The 17,537-nt window shown below is 55.6% G+C and overlaps 1 protein-coding gene across 1 annotated transcript in view; it reads right to left on the reverse strand.

Annotated features, from left to right (window-relative positions):
• Positions 1-213: 213 nt before the first annotated feature.
• The window catches only part of INPP5E (inositol polyphosphate-5-phosphatase E), a 53,235-nt gene continuing 35,911 nt past the window's right edge, over positions 214-17,537 (reverse strand). Inside the window, exons 4-11 of the mRNA XM_075834618.1 lie at positions 12,377-12,474; positions 11,595-11,719; positions 10,528-10,647; positions 9,890-9,997; positions 8,210-8,371; positions 7,081-7,196; positions 6,405-6,541; positions 214-570 (exon numbers count right to left, since the gene is read on the reverse strand). Of these exons, the coding sequence (XP_075690733.1) occupies positions 438-570; positions 6,405-6,541; positions 7,081-7,196; positions 8,210-8,371; positions 9,890-9,997; positions 10,528-10,647; positions 11,595-11,719; positions 12,377-12,474 (999 nt within the window). The 3' untranslated portion in view covers positions 214-437. The remainder of the gene's footprint in view (positions 571-6,404; positions 6,542-7,080; positions 7,197-8,209; positions 8,372-9,889; positions 9,998-10,527; positions 10,648-11,594; positions 11,720-12,376; positions 12,475-17,537) is intronic.

Raw genomic sequence — 17,537 nt, forward strand, 5'->3', positions numbered from 1 at the left:
TTTGTAATACAATTTTCTTTAAGAAACCAAGTTGGGCCGTGTTCACATCACATTAGGAGCCGATGTTGAATGTTCTCCCGCAGATCCCTCTGACTGAAGGTTGACCGGTGGCTATTAACGTGATGTGAACGCGGCCCTAAAGTCCGTCTTGTGACAGAGACAAAACCCCAGGTCACAAACCTCTGAATAGACGATAAGCAGCAGATCTGGAGCTCGTGATCTTACAGATAAATATTTATTTACATATGTTACATAATGAAATGGCAGAAGGCCCAGGAATGATTGTGGTGTGTACAGCGCCCTCTCCAGGCCATCATTTTGCTCATGTGGTTCCTGGGTGACTACAGTGATTTTAGCTCAGAACCTCGGCCGTAGGGGGAGGGGTAAGGACCTCTTCCAGACAGCTCGGTGCTTCTTCAGGTCCGTGCGGCCTCGTGTCAGGAGATTGTACACACGCTGCTGTTTTTTTGGTTTGTAATTGCTTGACGTTTCTGTATTTCTCGTGAGATTCTCCTCTTGATGCCCAATAAATACAACTCCCGGTCAAACAGTCCAGCGGCCAAAGGGATACTGAAAAAGGAACGCGAGGAAAACGTTACAAAACACGAACCAAACTATAAAAAGTCACGTGGAGGGAGGAGTTCTTAGGTTTGGGGTGCACAGCAATCATGTACATATCTTTGTATAGAGGGGACTAGAGATTCACAGTAAACACCCCCCCCCCCCTCTAAGCTTCTCATTTGTAACGAACAACTGAAACCACAGGACCCCCCCCCCCCCCCATCGGATATCTATTCCTGTGTAGAATCCGAAAATGTCTTTCTGACCTATCCCTTCAATTCCTCCCCATGACATTACACCGGATCATTATATAAAAGCAGAAAACCCAGCCTAATCATGTCCAACTGACAAAGAACGCTGATACACTGTAACAAACCATGCCCCTGTCTGGTAAGCCCTTGCCTCACCTTATTCCCTCCCCTTTGCCCTCCCTTCCCTCCCTTTGCCCTCCCTTCCCTCCCTTTGCCCTCCCTTCCTTCCCTCCCTTTCCCCTCCCCTCCCCCCCCTTTGCCCTCCCTCCCCTCCCCCCCTTTGCCCTCCCCTCCCCTCCCCCCCTTTGCCCTCCCCTCCCCCCCTTTGCCCTCCCCCCCTTTGCCCTCCCCTCCCCTCCCTCCCTTTGCCCTCCCCTCCCTCCCTCCCTTTGCCCTCCCCTCCCTCCCTTTGCCCTCCCCTCCCCTCCCTTTGCCCTCCCCTCCCCTCCCTCCCTTTGCCCTCCCCTCCCTCCCTCCCTTTGCCCTCCCCTCCCCTCCCTCCCTTTGCCCTCCCCTCCCCTTGCCCTCCCCTCCCCTCCCCTCCCTCCCTTTGCCCTCCCCTCCCCTTGCCCTCCCCTCCCCTCCCCTCCCTCCCTTTGCCCTCCCCTCCCCTCCCTCCCTTTGCCCTCCCCTCCCCTCCCTCCCTTTGCCCTCCCCTCCCCTCCCTCCCTTTGCCCTCCCCTCCCCTCCCTCCCTTTGCCCTCCCCTCCCTCCCTTTGCCCTCCCCTCCCTCCCTTTGCCCTCCCCTCCCTCCCTTTGCCCTCCCCTCCCTCCCTCCCTTTGCCCTCCCCTCCCTCCCTTTGCCCTCCCCTCCCCTCCCTTTGCCCTCCCCTCCCCTCCCTTTGCCCTCCCCTCCCCTCCCTTTGCCCTCCCCTCCCCTCCCTTTGCCTTGCCCTCCCCTCCCTCCCTTTGCCCTCCCCTCCCTCCCTTTGCCCTCCCCTCCCTCCCTTTGCCCTCCCCTCCCCTCCCCCTCCCCTCCCTCCCTTTGCCCTCCCCTCCCCTCCCCTCCCCTCCCTCCCTTTGCCCTCCCCTCCCCTCCCCTCCCTCCCTTTGCCCTCCCCTCCCCTCCCCTCCCCTCCCTCCCTTTGCCCTCCCCTCCCCTCCCCTCCCCTCCCTCCCTTTGCCCTCCCCTCCCCTCCCTCCCTTTGCCCTCCCCTCCCCTCCCCTCCCCTCCCTTTGCCCTCCCTCCCTTTGCCCTCCCCTCCCCTCCCTCCCTTTGCCCTCCCTCCCTTTGCCCTCCCTCCCTTTGCCCTCCCTCCCTTTGCCCTCCCCTCCCCTCCCTCCCTTTGCCCTCCCCTCCCTCCCTTTGCCCTCCCCTCCCTCCCTCCCTCCCTTTGCCCTCCCCTCCCTCCCTCCCTCCCTTTGCCCTCCCCTCCCTCCCTTTGCCCTCCCCTCCCTCCCTCCCTCCCTTTGCCCTCCCCTCCCTCCCTCCCTCCCTTTGCCCTCCCCTCCCTCCCTCCCTCCCTTTGCCCTCCCCTCCCTCCCTCCCTCCCTTTGCCCTCCCTCCCTTTTCCCTCCCTTTGCCCTCCCTCCCTTTTCCCTCCCCTCCCCTCCCCTCCCTCCCTTTGCCCTCCCCTCCCCTCCCTCCCTTGCCCTCCCCTCCCCTCCCCTCCCTCCCCTTGCCCTCCCCTCCCCTCCCTCCCTTTGCCCTCCCCTCCCTCCCTTTGCCCTCCCCTCCCCTCCCCTCCCTCTGCCCTCCCCTCCCTCCCTTTGCCCTCCCCTTGCCCTCCCCTCCCTCCCTTTGCCCTCCCCTCCCTCCCTTTGCCCTCCCCTCCCTCCCTTTGCCCTCCCCTCCCTCCCTTTGCCCTCCCCTCCCCTCCCTTTGCCCTCCCCTCCCCTCCCTTTGCCCTCCCCTCCCTCCCTTTGCCCTCCCCTCCCTCCCTTTGCCCTCCCCTCCCTGCCCTCCCTCCCTTTGCCCTGCCCTCCCCTCCCTCCCTTTGCCCTCCCCTCCCTCCCTTTGCCCTCCCCTCCCTCCCTTTGCCCTCCCCTCCCTCCCTTTGCCCTCCCTCCCTCCCTTTGCCCTCCCCTCCCCTCCCTTCCTCCCCTCCCCCTCCCTCCCCTTTGCCCTCCCCTGGCCTCCCTCCCTTTGCCCTCCCCTCCCTCCCTCCCTTTTCCCTCCCCTCCCCTCCCCTCCCTTTGCCCTCCCCTCCCCTCCCCTCCCCTCCCCTGCCCTCCCTCCCTTTGCCCTCCCCTCCCCTCCCCTCCCTCCCTTTGCCCTCCCCTCCCCTCCCCTCCCTTTGCCCTCCCCGCCCTCCCTTTGCCCTCCCCTCCCCTCCCTCCCTTTGCCCTCCCCTCCCCTCCCTCCCTTTGCCCTCCCCTCCCTCCCTCCCTTTGCCCTCCCCTCCCCTCCCTCCCTTTGCCCTCCCCGCCCTCCCCCGCCCTCCCCTCCCTCCCTTTGCCCTCCCCTCCCTCCCTTTGCCCTCCCCTCCCTCCCTTTGCCCTCCCCGCCCTCCCCTCCCTCCCTTTGCCCTCCCCTCCCTCCCTTTGCCCTCCCCTCCCCTCCCTCCCTTTGCCCTCCCCTCCCCTCCCTTTGCCCTCCCCTCCCCTCCCTTTGCCCTCCCCTCCCCTCCCCTCCCTCCCCTTGCCCTCCCCTCCCCTCCCCTCCCTCCCCTTGCCCTCCCCTCCCCTCCCCTCCCTCCCCTCCCTCCCCTTGCCCTCCCCTCCCCTCCCCTCCCCTCCCTTGCCCTCCCCTCCCCTCCCTTTGCCCTCCCCTCCCTCCCTTTGCCCTCCCCTCCCTCCCTTTGCCCTCCCCTCCCTCCCTTTGCCCTCCCCTCCCCTCCCTTTGCCCTCCCCTCCCCTCCCTTTGCCCTCCCCTCCCTCCCTTGCCCTCCCCTCCCCTCCCTCCCCCTCCCCTCCCCTCCCCTCCCCTCCCTCCCCTCCCTCCCTTTGCCCTCCCCGCCCTCCCTCCCTTTGCCCTCCCCGCCCTCCCCTCCCTCCCTTTGCCCTCCCCTCCCCTCCCTTTGCCCTCCCCTCCCCTCCCTTTGCCCTCCCCTCCCTCCCTTTGCCCTCCCCTCCCTCCCTTTGCCCTCCCCTCCCTCCCTTTGCCCTCCCCTCCCCTGCCCTCCCTCCCTTTGCCCTCCCCTCCCCTCCCTCCCTTTGCCCTCCCCTCCCTCCCTTTGCCCTCCCCTCCCTCCCTTTGCCCTCCCCTCCCTCCCTTTGCCCTCCCCTCCCTCCCTTTGCCCTCCCCTCCCTCCCTTTGCCCTCCCCTCCCCTCCCCTCCCTTTGCCCTCCCCTGGCCTCCCTCCCTTTGCCCTCCCCTCCCTCCCCTCCCCTCCCCTCCCCTCCCTTTGCCCTCCCCTCCCCTCCCCTCCCCTCCCCTGCCCTCCCTCCCTTTGCCCTCCCCGCCCTCCCCTCCCCTCCCCTCCCTCCCTTTGCCCTCCCCTCCCCTCCCCTCCCTCCCTTTGCCCTCCCCTGCCCTCCCCTCCCCTCCCCTCCCCTCCCTCCCCTCCCCTTGCCCTCCCCTCCCCTCCCTTTGCCCTCCCCGCCCTCCCCGCCCTCCCCTCCCTCCCTTTGCCCTCCCCGCCCTCCCCTCCCTCCCTTTGCCCTCCCCTCCCTCCCTTTGCCCTCCCCTCCCTCCCTTTGCCCTCCCCTCCCTCCCTTTGCCCTCCCCTCCCCTCCCTTTGCCCTCCCCTCCCCTCCCCTCCCCTCCCTCCCCTTGCCCTCCCCTCCCCTCCCCTCCCTCCCCTTGCCCTCCCCTCCCCTCCCTCCCCTTGCCCTCCCCTCCCCTCCCCTCCCCTCCCTTTGCCCTCCCCTCCCCTCCCTTTGCCCTCCCCTCCCCTCCCTTTGCCCTCCCCTCCCTCCCTTTGCCCTCCCCTCCCTCCCTTTGCCCTCCCCTCCCTCCCTTTGCCCTCCCCTCCCTCCCTTTGCCCTCCCCTCCCCTCCCTTTGCCCTCCCCTCCCCTCCCTTTGCCCTCCCCTCCCCTCCCTTTGCCCTCCCCTCCCTTTGCCCTCCCCTCCCCTCCCTTTGCCCTCCCCTCCCCTCCCCTCCCTCCCTTTGCCCTCCCCTCCCTCCCCTCCCTCCCTTTGCCCTCCCCTCCCCTCCCTCCCCTCCCCTCCCTTTGCCCTCCCCTCCCTCCCTTTGCCCTCCCCTCCCTCCCTTTGCCCTCCCCTCCCTCCCCTCCCTCCCTTTGCCCTCCCCTCCCTCCCTTTGCCCTCCCCGCCCTCCCCTCCCTCCCTTTGCCCTCCCCTCCCTCCCTTTGCCCTCCCCTCCCCTCCCTTTGCCCTCCCCTCCCCTCCCTTTGCCCTCCCCTCCCCTCCCCTCCCTCCCCTTGCCCTCCCCTCCCCTCCCCTCCCTCCCTTGCCCTCCCCTCCCCTCCCTCCCCTTGCCCTCCCCTCCCCTCCCTCCCCTTGCCCTCCCCTCCCCTCCCTCCCCTTGCCCTCCCCTCCCCTCCCCTCCCCTTGCCCTCCCCTCCCCTCCCTTTGCCCTCCCCTCCCCTCCCTTTGCCCTCCCCTCCCCTCCCTTTGCCCTCCCCTCCCTCCCTTTGCCCTCCCCTCCCCTCCCTTTGCCCTCCCCTCCCCTCCCCTCCCTTTGCCCTCCCCTCCCCTCCCTTTGCCCTCCCCTCCCCTCCCTTTGCCCTCCCCTCCCTCCCTTTGCCCTCCCCTCCCCTCCCTTTGCCCTCCCCTCCCCTCCCCTCCCTTTGCCCTCCCCTCCCCTCCCCTCCCTCCCTTTGCCCTCCCCTCCCTCCCTTTGCCCTCCCCTCCCCTCCCCTCCCTCCCTTTGCCCTCCCCTCCCTCCCTTTGCCCTCCCCTCCCCTCCCTCCCTTTGCCCTCCCCTCCCCTCCCTTTGCCCTCCCCTCCCCTCCCTTTGCCCTCCCCTCCCCTCCCTTTGCCCTCCCCTCCCCTCCCTTTGCCCTCCCCTCCCCTCCCTTTGCCCTCCCCTCCCCTCCCTTTGCCCTCCCCTCCCCTCCCTTTGCCCTCCCCTCCCTCCCTCTGCCCTCCCCTCCCTCCCTCTGCCCTCCCCTCCCTCCCTCTGCCCTCCCCTCCCTCCCCTCCCCTCCCCTCCCTCCCCTCCCTCCCTTTGCCCTCCCCTGCCCTCCCCTTGCCCTCCCCTCCCCTCCCCTTGCCCTCCCCTCCCCTTGCCCTCCCCTTGCCCTCCCCTCCCTCCCTCTGCCCTCCCCTCCCTCCCTCTGCCCTCCCCTCCCTCCCTTTGCCCTCCCCCCCTTTGCCCTGCCCTCCCTTTGCCCTCCCCTCCCTCCCTTTGCCCTCCCCTCCCTCCCCTCCCTCCCTTTGCCCTCCCTCCCTCCCTTTGCCCTCCCCTCCCTCCCTTTGCCCTCCCCTCCCTTTGCCCTCCCCTGGCCTCCCTCCCTTTGCCCTCCCCTCCCTCCCTCCCTTTTCCCTCCCCTCCCCTCCCCTCCCCTCCCCTCCCCTCCCCTGCCCTCCCTCCCTTTTCCCTCCCCTCCCTCCCCTCCCTCCCTTTGCCCTCCCCTGGCCTCCCTCCCTTTGCCCTCCCCTCCCTGCCCTCCCCTCCCTCCCTTTGCCCTCCCTCCCTCCCTTTGCCCTCCCTTCCCCCCCCATCAGAGGAGCTTGCCAAGATGTATATATGCAGCTGCTCAGGTGGAAAGCGCTGAGGCAGTCAGAGCAGAATGTGACTTACTTATCTCTGCCAGGTCTAATTCTCACTTCATAAAACCCGAACACTGGTCTGTGGTCAGAAGTCTTCACCAGCGAGCAGGAGGCATACTTTAAGACACGAATATCTCCCTTGTTCCGGCTTCTGTACACCACCCGGTCCTGCAGAGATGATGATAATATATTATTACACCACCTCTGTGATTCATGAATGATTTATACCGTATGCTCGTGTAGCCACCCCAAAACTGCAGCACCCCAGGGTGAGACCGAAATGAGGAGAAGATTCCTCCTTCTCAGCGGCAGCTTCTTCTTGCACATATATCCTGCATTAAATCTATTATTACATTGTGGTCATCTGAAGGGGTTATCCTACTTTAAAATATGACCTTTCTCTTGTAGATCAGGCAACCACAGAACAATTATTCAATTTGAATTAAATTAAAAAAAAAAAAACATGTATGTAACCAGTTTTTGTTTTTTTTAATGGCACCACCTGTGTGTCGATATTACTATTACATGCTTGTTCTATCTACACACAGGGGGCGCCATGACTGTTACATGCTTGTTATGGCGCCCCCTGTGTGTAGATATTACTGTTACATGTTTGTTATGGCGCCCCCTGTGTAGATCTGTGCTCAGAGGCGATCTGAGCCATGAGGAGGTTCCGGTCCATATTGTCCTTCCGCTGTTCGTCTCACCGTATAGGATGGCGTTCTCTGCTTAGACGTCGTGTCATAATCGTCACAGCCGATGTCAAACTTATACGTGGGGAGAAACTGAATCGCAGCTTCTTCAAAGCCTTTAAATATGGAACCTGGATGAAACCAAATAAAACGAGTAGGTGAGGACAAGCAACTCAGCATCTTCCAGCAATGCGGGAACAGATGTCAAAGGAGAAGATCGCCAAGTCTGAGCTGGAAACCTTTCACCTGCTCCCTGGTCTTGGCTCTTCTCTCTTGGGGTATGTTCACACGAGGGCGTCCGTAACGGCTGAAATTACCGGGATATTTTCAGGAGAAAACATCCCCGTAATTTCAGCCCTAACGGCATGTGCAGGCGCTTGAACGCCGCGTCCATTACGGACGTAATTGGCGCTGCTTTTCATTGGAGTCCATGAATAACAGCTCCAATTACGTCCCAAGAAGTGACAGGTCACTTCTTTGACGCGGGCGTCTATTTACGCGCCGTCATTTGACAAAAACTCCCGAATTACGTCCGTAATTAGTGTGTGTGAACATACCCTTTAGGCTGGGTTCACACGAGCATGCTCAGTCTGTAAAGAACGGAACGTATTTCGGCCGCATGTCCCGGACTGAACACACTGCAGGGAGCCGGGCTCCTAGCATCATAGTTATGTACGACGCTAGGAGTCCCTGCCTCACTGAGGGACAACTGTCCCGTATTGTAATCATGTTTTCAGTCCTGGACAGTAGTTCCACGGAGAGGCAGGGACTCCTAGCGTCGTACATAACTATGATGCTAGGAGCCCGGCTCCCTGCACTGTGTTCGGTCCGGGACTTGCGGCCGAAATACGTTCCGTCCATTACGGACCGAACATGTTAGTGTGAATCCAGCCTTATCCACAACACTTGCAATAAGGATTTGTCAGTCGCCCCCAAATCCTTAATCGGAGCTGCAGAGGGGGAGGGGTAGAGCCAAGACTACAGTATTATCAGCCAGAATATAGGGTCCTGTGAAGCGGCTGACATCATTACGCGCCTCTATGGTCTCAGCCGCTTTATCAGGAATACCGGTGTAATTGGGAGATCTCCAATAATCACAGGACGAGGTGAACGCGATATAACATGTGCAGCCATGGCACTTTACCGTCACTCATCTCCTTGATCAGCTGGTCGTATTGCAGCAGACGGGACACGTCTCTCTCCAGTTTACGCTGTAATATTGAATTCACTCCGGGACGATCCTTGTTTAACCGGAAGTTGAAGTCCCCGAACCAGAAAACTTCATCAAAACGGCTCGTAACGTCCACTGAAGGGTCAAACAGAAGCCGACACACGGTCAGGGTTAAATTGATCAGACGGGTGAGATGGAAACACAGATAAAATGAGGAAATTATTTATATTTACCCCGACTGCCAAAATAATGTGCTGTACATGTAAGAAAAACTATGAGGAAACATTAGGACATTGTTTAATTGGAAATTCCCTTATATCATCTTATCATACACTGCCTTCTGGAATCGTCCTTTCTTATCACAGTGCGCCCGGGGTCCCCCCTCCCCTGGTCCCCCCTCCCCTGGTCACAGTGCGCCCGGGGTACCCCCTCCCCTGGTCCCCCCTCCCCTGGTCACAGTGCGCCCAGGGAAGATTATGAACACAAAATAATATTACGATTAAAAAAACAAAAAAAACCGGCTGTGTGAACGCACCTATAAAACTTAGGTTTTGAAGACGGCTGTTTTTTAACAGCCTGTAAACACTGGCCACCAAAAGATAGAACATGTTCTGTTGTCGGCCATATTCACAGTCCGACTGCCCCCATAGAGGTCAATTGATCAGCTTTAATGCCCGTTTTTAAGAATCAATCCTTTAGTTACTGACCCTCACAAGGGGACTACCTGGGCACAGCTACTTGAGCACGGGGAAGCCCCTGATGTCACTATCCATATATGGACAGTGATGTCAGGGGCTCCTCCAGGAGCATAATCCTCAGCAGACCCCTGTGACCCCTATCTAGTGTTTTTAGAGGGTTGGAACTTAAAACTGATAGCAAATGGCCAGAAAATGGATACAATTTTAAAGACACATTGATGCAAAACGTCCATGAAAAACTGACATTTGTTCCGTTTATAAATCCCGCTTTTTTCACTGTCATGTGACTATACCTTATTAGATAGAAAACCTTTACTGGCGGCTCTAGTGTGTACAGAACAATGAGGGTTTTCTGCAGAAAAATTAGTAGAGTTCTTTTTTGTCATCATCTGCTCAATAAGGCCAAGATCACACACACATCCTGAGCCAAAGCCAGAGGTGGATCCAAACGGAAGGAAAGATAGAAAGAAAACACTGAAGCCTCTCCTTTCTATCTTGTCCACTTCTGAGTTTAGCAAAAAAAAAAAAGCGACAGAAGCAGCGACAGAAGCAGCAACAGAAAAAGTGACATAAAACAGGATCACTTCTGTTGCTTTTTCTGTCTAGTGAAGACTTTACAGGAGGAGCACGGCAGAGTCTATACCTTTGTGATTTAGTTCATGTCACGCTCGGCCCCCTCACGCTCGGCCCCAGGCATTACACAATAGTACGGTACAGATCAGCAGCACCGGACACCGGCCTTGGCATAACACAATGTTTTTCCAGATTTCGTTTTGCTCCACCTGTATGTGATCCCATGTCCGAGGTGACGTCACAGCAGCGGCCACAATATATCTACACGTCAAGTAAACTGCTGTATGTGACATGAGATAAAATACCAAGTTCTGGTGCAAATATCGTGATAAGTCTGTGTGACGCCCGTCCTAACGTGGAATACACAGGGGATCATACTCACCGGGACTAGAGCGGTACGGGTTCGTGTCAGGAATATTACGAGGTAAAGCCAAACCCTCAACAATTTTCTTGTAGTCCAGAATCCTCTCACTGACTTTCCCGTCTCCAGCTGCCAACAGAAATAATCGGATCGTGAACACAGGTTGCAGTTTTGGCGTTTCCTGCGGGTTATACATTTACTGGGGGAGTCACCGGATGTAAAACGAACACAATCATTTTATCTGGTCATATGTTCCAAATTGTCACAATGTCAAGATCTCTGTTTGCTGCCAGTAAAAAGAAAAAATCTTGTTAAGACAAGAGGCTGAACCTCTTACTTCACATAGTTGAGGGTTTGTAACAATTTATCAGTGCAGGCAATATTATGTGAGGTTAACACAGACGGAGCACAAACCTCTTTCCTTCTTTGGACTCCCAGGGTAATCGCTCCTACCTGCAATAATACATTGTAACAAGCCCATCAACTGTGTGAGCAGGACTAGGTCAGCACGAGATTTCAATCTTTACATGTAAATAACGAATATTCCCATTCACAGACAACAAGCAAAGATCCTAAAAATGGTTAGGAAATGAAGCAGAAAGTTTATTAGGAAGTTAGAAATTTTTTCACGGGACTGGACCGGCCCTTTATATTCTTACATGTGAAATGTGATGTGATGAAGAGGAAGGAGGTTCCAAAAAAAGTAAACGACACACCCAGGGCTCCTTTGGTCTTGATCTGAGAGACGATCCGTGTGGTCACCGTGGCGTATTCTACCTCTATAGAAGGAAACACACGAAGCGGTATCACTACATGCAGCTGCACCAGATAACACACACCCCCCCCCCCCCCCCCCCCGCCCTTCTGATGTCTGATGTTTTGTGACCCTGTGAAACGTCGGATCCGCAGGAAGGTAAATGAAGAAGTTTGACGGCAACTTCCTATATTATTATCCTATGAGGAAAGCTGCAGGAAACGCTCAAAGTGCAGCTAAATGTTTGACAAACTTATGTCCTGTCATAGTGAGATATAATAGTGACACGTCAGAGGTTTGGATTGGTGGGGGTCCGAGCATTGAGACCCCACCAATCACTAGAACGAAGCAGCTGAAGGTCTCCTGTGAGCGCTCCGCCGCTTCGTGTCTGTTCGGCTTTTTCCGGAAATAAATCTATGGTGTACGGACACAATAGAAAGTCTATGATCCCGCACTCCGACACATCGGCTTTCCGGGAAAAAACGAACAGATACGAAGCGGCCGAGCGGTCACACGAGACCTTCAGCTGCATCATTCTAGTGATTGGTGGGGAGTCTCAGTGCTCGGACCCCCCACCAATCAAAATGTCTGACATGTCACTATGAGATGTCTGTAGAAAAATCTATAAAACTGACTGTTTAGGGCAAAATACCAGTGTCAGAAATAAAAACGTGGTCACTAAAACTGCCGCTGAAATTTATAATAAAGGGTTCTCTGGGATATTGGGGTCTCCAGGATATCGGGTTCTCCAGGATATTGGGGTACTATCCTATGCCAGACTATATCAGGGTGGGGGGATCATCATTGCAGGAGAGGTGAACACCTGCCAGCTGACTGCGCGGTCCAGACATCAGATGGATATGGGTTGTCCAAAGTGAAGAAATCCTTTCTGCCATACTCATCATTTGCTCATTTAACATTCTGAAAAATGAGAACAAATGATGGGAGTGATGGAAACGAGAGCGATCTTACCTGAACAGAACCAGATCAGGTCGCGTCGGATAAAGACCGAGAGGTAGAGGACGCCATGGGCGCATGAGTGGAGTAACACATAATGGGGTCCGAGGGTCTCCTGTAGTCGTATCTCCCACTCCCGCCTGTAAGTGCACACAAGGGTCACATATAATGTCAAAACCGAAGGAAGATCCCAGACATCATCTATGAATCGCCCTGGAGACTGTTCAGACGTTCTTCGCTTTATAGTCCCTTCAGGACAGGAGTCTAAGGCTCTGTTCACATCTAACCATAGGCATCCAAGGCTTGGGCCGTCATGTCACGGAGAGATGTGAGCCGGCCCTCAAAAACAAGCCGATAATTTCTACTACAAACCCACAGTTGTGAATATTTGTGCGCACAGTAATGGAGATGTGATATCCACATGTCAACGATGAACAAAGCCAAAGCACAGCAGGAAGTGTTGTCATGAGGAACTAGGAATAGGCTCAGGCCTGTAACCCCCGCACTGATAACTATTCACAATTGTACCGTACAAGTAAAGAACCACAAAGAGGTTGTATGAGAATAAAAAAAACAAAAACAAAAAAACACAGCTGCTTTCTTCCAGAAACAGCGCCAATCCAATCCATGGACGTGTCTGGTATTGCAGGTCGGTCCCGTTTGCATTACTTTAGTCCTTGTGTCTGGTATTCATGCGGTTTCTGGAAGGGCAGCCATTGTTTTTCTAATCTCATACAACCCCTTGAATATATTAGGAGAGGTATATACTGTATACACAGGGGGATATGGACACTGACCGGTCAGGGCTTCCTTCCTGGACTCCGATAACGTACATGTCTTGTGCAAAATCATCATCTGAAGGCAGCAGGAAATCATCCAGGCTCTCCGGGAGGTCCTGCTCAGAGAGGACGAGTCATTACATATACAATATATACAAGAACGGACATCTTTATATCCTCAATATAATAATAATGATCAATTCTGGACTCTGCGCCTGTGATTAGGGAGGAGCGCAACGTTTTATCAGGACAAAGAAATCACCCCCCCCCCCCCACACATCCTTCTAATCAGCAGACGGGAAACACAAATCAGTCGCCACCGAGTAGAAGTCAAACTAGAAAAGCACAAGTGTAGACGGAGCCAAGACGACAAGATGGCGGCCTCATCCCAGCAATCATATAACGACACCTCGTGCTGGACGTGACCGATCGCAGAGTCCAGAGCAACAAATCATCCGCAGCCTCAGTAACGAGTCACCGGCATATTAAACATTTGTCCACAATTCTCCCCCCAAAAAGTTTTGCCATCAATTCATGAAAATCAAGGCAAAACAAAGCGGTGACTGCGACGCGGGAGGCCCTCATTTATAAAGCCATTTAGGCGCATGGCCAATTTGCACAAAAATGTAAAACTTTTTACATTTTTAAGCCGTGTTCCACGTTTTTTCAAAAAGTGGGCAGGGACAATTTACTGTAATTTATGCCAGAACCGGACCTCAATATGCGCAGCTCTGAGCGGTCTAAGACCTCCCTGGCACACGGACAGCCCAAGATGCCACTAATTTATATATTTACAAGTGTGCGACTCTTAATAAATAACTTGCATCTTACTCCTGCGGGCGCCTGACTAGGACCGGTGTAAGAAACGACAATCTTAGTGTGGTGTGTCCTGTATACACAATACGAGATGAAACAGGAGCAGAAAAGAGGAGGAAATCAGTTAGAGTTCGATGCTACTTGCTGACACCCCCCGGGGACTACACAATCCCCAACACAGGAAAGAAAGTATTTATATCTCCCCCCGGAGACAATACAGGTAAATATAGAGCAAGACATGGAAATAGCGACTGTATCCGAATAACAAGAGGAAGAGCAGCGAATATTACATCACAGCAGAGGAAACTCTCCAGCTCAATCAGTGTTACAAGACAGCAGTGTTATCAACAAAGCAAGCAGAGATACTGGTTTATATCTATATGTAATATATGTTATTAGAGGACAGTGTCACCTCCTCACCTTCCAGCAGCCTGTACCCCCTCCTGCCTGCAGCCTCTCTGTAATATATGTTATTAGAGGACAGTGTCCCCTCCTCACCTTCCAGCAGCCTGTACCCCCTCTCCTGCCTGCAGCCTCTCTGTAATATATGTTATTAGAGGACAGTGTCCCCTCCTCACCTTCCAGCAGCCTGTACCCCCTCTCCTGCCTGCAGCCTCTGTAATATATGTTATTAGAGGACAGTGTCACCTCCTCACCTTCCAGCAGCCTGTACCCCCTCTCCTGCCTGCAGCCTCTGTAATATATGTTATTAGAGGACAGTGTCACCTCCTCACCTTCCAGCAGCCTGTACCCCCTCTCCTGTCTGCAGCCTCTCTGTAATATATGTTATTAGAGGACAGTGTCACCTCCTCACCTTCCAGCAGCCTGTACCCCCTCTCCTGCCTGCAGCCTCTGTAATATATGTTATTAGAGGACAGTGTCACCTCCTCACCTTCCAGCAGCCTGTACCCCCTCTCCTGCCTGCAGCCTCTGTAATATATGTTATTAGAGGACAGTGTCACCTCCTCACCTCCCAGCAGCCTGTACCCCCTCCTGCCTGCAGCCTCTCTGTAATATATGTTATTAGAGGACAGTGTCCCCTCCTCACCTTCCAGCAGCCTGTACCCCCTCTCCTGCCTGCAGCCTCTCTGTAATATATGTTATTAGAGGACAGTGTCCCCTCCTCACCTTCCAGCAGCCTGTACCCCCTCTCCTGCCTGCAGCCTCTGTAATATATGTTATTAGAGGACAGTGTCACCTCCTCACCTTCCAGCAGTCTGTACCCCTCTCCTGCCTGCAGCCACTGTAATATATGTTATTAGAGGACAGTGTCACCTCCTCACCTTCCAGCAGCCTGTACCCCCTCTCCTGCCTGCAGCCTCTGTAATATATGTTATTAGAGGACAGTGTCACCTCCTCACCTCCCAGCAGCCTGTACCCCCTCTCCTGCCTGCAGCCTCTGTAATATATGTTATTACAGGACAGTGTCACCTCCTCACCTTCCAGCAGCCTGTACCCCCTCTCCTGCCTGCAGCCTCTGTAATATATGTTATTAGAGGACAGTGTCACCTCCTCACCTTCCAGCAGCCTGTACCCCTCTCCTGCCTGCAGCCTCTGTAATATATGTTATTAGAGGACAGTGTCACCTCCTCACCTTCCAGCAGCCTGTACCCCCTCTCCTGCCTGCAGCCTCTGTAATATATGTTATTAGAGGACAGTGTCACCTCCTCACCTTCCAGCAGCCTGTACCCCCTCTCCTGCCTGCAGCCTCTCTGTAATATATGTTACTAGAGGACAGTGTCACCTCCTCACCTTCCAGCAGCCTGTACCCCTCTCCTGCCTGCAGCCTCTCTGTAATATATGTTATTAGAGGACAGTGTCCCCTCCTCACCTTCCAGCAGCCTGTACCCCCTCTCCTGCCTGCAGCCTCTGTAATATATGTTATTAGAGGACAGTGTCACCTCCTCCCCTTCCAGCAGCCTGTACCCCTCTCCTGCCTGCAGCCTCTCTGTAATATATGTTATTAGAGGACAGTGTCACCTCCTCACCTTCCAGCAGCCTGTACCCACTCTCCTGCCTGCAGCCTCTGTAATATATGTTATTAGAGGACAGTGTCACCTCCTCACCTTCCAGCAGCCTGTACCCCCTCTCCTGCCTGCAGCCTCTGTAATATATGTTATTAGAGGACAGTGTCACCTCCTCACCTTCCAGCAGCCTGTACCCCCTCTCCTGCCTGCAGCCTCTCTGTAATATATGTTATTAGAGGACAGTGCCACCTCCTCACCTTCCAGCAGCCTGTACCCCCTCTCCTGCCTGCAGCCTCTGTAATATATGTTATTAGGGGACTGTGTCGTCTCCTCACCTCCCAGCAGCCTGTACCCCCCTCTCCTGCCTGCAGCCTCTGTAATATATGTTATTAGAGGACAGTGTCACCTCCTCACCTTCCAGCAGCCTGTACCCCCTCTCCTGCCTGCAGCCTCTGTAATATATGTTATTAGAGGACAGTGTCACCTCCTCACCTTCCAGCAGCCTGTACCCCCTCTCCTGCCTGCAGCCTCTGTAATATATGTTATTAGAGGACAGTGTCACCTCCTCACCTTCCAGCAGCCTGTACCCCTCTCCTGCCTGCAGCCTCTCTGTAATATATGTTATTAGAGAACAGTGTCACCTCCTCACCTTCCAGCAGTCTGTACCCCTCTCCTGCCTGCAGCCTCTGTAATATATGTTATTAGAGGACAGTGTCACCTCCTCACCTTCCAGCAGCCTGTACCCCTCTCCTGCCTGCAGCCTCTCTGTAATATATGTTATTAGAGGACAGTGTCACCTCCTCACCTTCCAGCAGCCTGTACCCCTCTCCTGCCTGCAGCCTCTGTAATATATGTTATTAGAGGACAGTGTCACCTCCTCACCTTCCAGCAGCCTGTACCCCTCTCCTGCCTGCAGCCTCTGTAATATATGTTATTAGAGGACAGTGTCACCTCCTCACCTTCCAGCAGCCTGTACCCCTCTCCTGCCTGCAGCCTCTGTAATATATGTTATTAGAGGACAGTGTCACCTCCTCACCTTCCAGCAGCCTGTACCCCCTCTCCTGCCTGCAGCCTCTGTAATATATGTTATTAGAGGACAGTGTCACCTCCTCACCTTCCAGCAGCCTGTACCCCTCTCCTGCCTGCAGCCTCTCTGTAATATATGTTATTAGAGGACAGTGTCTCCTCCTCACCTTCCAGCAGTCTGTACCCCCTCTCCTGCCTGCTGCCTCTGTAATATATGTTATTAGAGGACAGTGTCACCTCCTCACCTTCCAGCAGCCTGTACCCCCTCTCCTGCCTGCAGCCTCTCTGTAATATATGTTATTAGAGGACAGTGTCTCCTCCTCACCTTCCAGCAGCCTGTACCCCCTCTCCTGCCTGCAGCCTCTGTAATATATGTTATTAGAGGACAGTGTCACCTCCTCACCTTCCAGCAGCCTGTACCCCCTCTCCTGCCTGCAGCCTCTGTAATATATGTTATTAGAGGACAGTGTCACCTCCTCACCTTCCAGCAGCCTGTACCCCTCTCCTGCCTGCAGCCCCTGTAATATATGTTATTAGAGGACAGTGTCATCTCCTCACCTCCCAGCAGCCTGTACCCCCTCTCCTGCCTGCAGCCTCTCTGTAATATATGTTATTAGAGGACAGTGTCACCTCTCACCTTCCAGCAGCCTGTACCCCTCTCCTGCCTGCAGCCTCTGTAATATATGTTATTAGAGGACAGTGTCATCTCCTCACCTTCCAGCAGCCTGTACCCCCTCTCCTGCCTGCAGCCTCTGTAATATATGTTATTAGAGGACAGTGTCACCTCCTCACTTTCCAGGAGCCTGTACCCCTCTCCTGCCTGCAGCCTCTGTAATATATGTTATTAGAGGACAGTGTCACCTCCTCACCTTCCAGCAGCCTGTACCCCCTCTCCTGCCTGCAGCCTCTGTAATATAGGTTATTAGAGGACAGTGTCACCTCCTCACCTTCCAGCAGCCTGTACCCCCTCTCCTGCCTGCAGCCTCTGTAATATATGTTATTAGAGGACAGTGTCACCTCCTCACCTTCCAGCAGCCTGTACCCCCTCTCCTGCCTGCAGCCTCTGTAATATATGTTATTAGAGGACAGTGTCACCTCCTCACCTTCCAGCAGCCTGTACCCCTCTCCTGCCTGCAGCCTCTGTAATATATGTTATTAGAGGACAGTGTCCCCTCCTCACCTTCCAGCAGCCTGTACCCCTCTCCTGCCTGCAGCCTCTGTAATATATGTTATTAGAGGACAGTGTCACCTCCTCACCTTCCAGCAGCCTGTACCCCCTCTCCTGCCTGCAGCCTCTCTGTAATATATGTTATTAGAGGACAGTGTCACCTCCTCACCTTCCAGCAGCCTGTACCCCTCTCCTGCCTGCA

Source organism: Rhinoderma darwinii, chromosome 8 (genome assembly GCF_050947455.1).
Source record: "Rhinoderma darwinii isolate aRhiDar2 chromosome 8, aRhiDar2.hap1, whole genome shotgun sequence".
Taxonomy (NCBI): domain Eukaryota; kingdom Metazoa; phylum Chordata; class Amphibia; order Anura; family Rhinodermatidae; genus Rhinoderma; species Rhinoderma darwinii.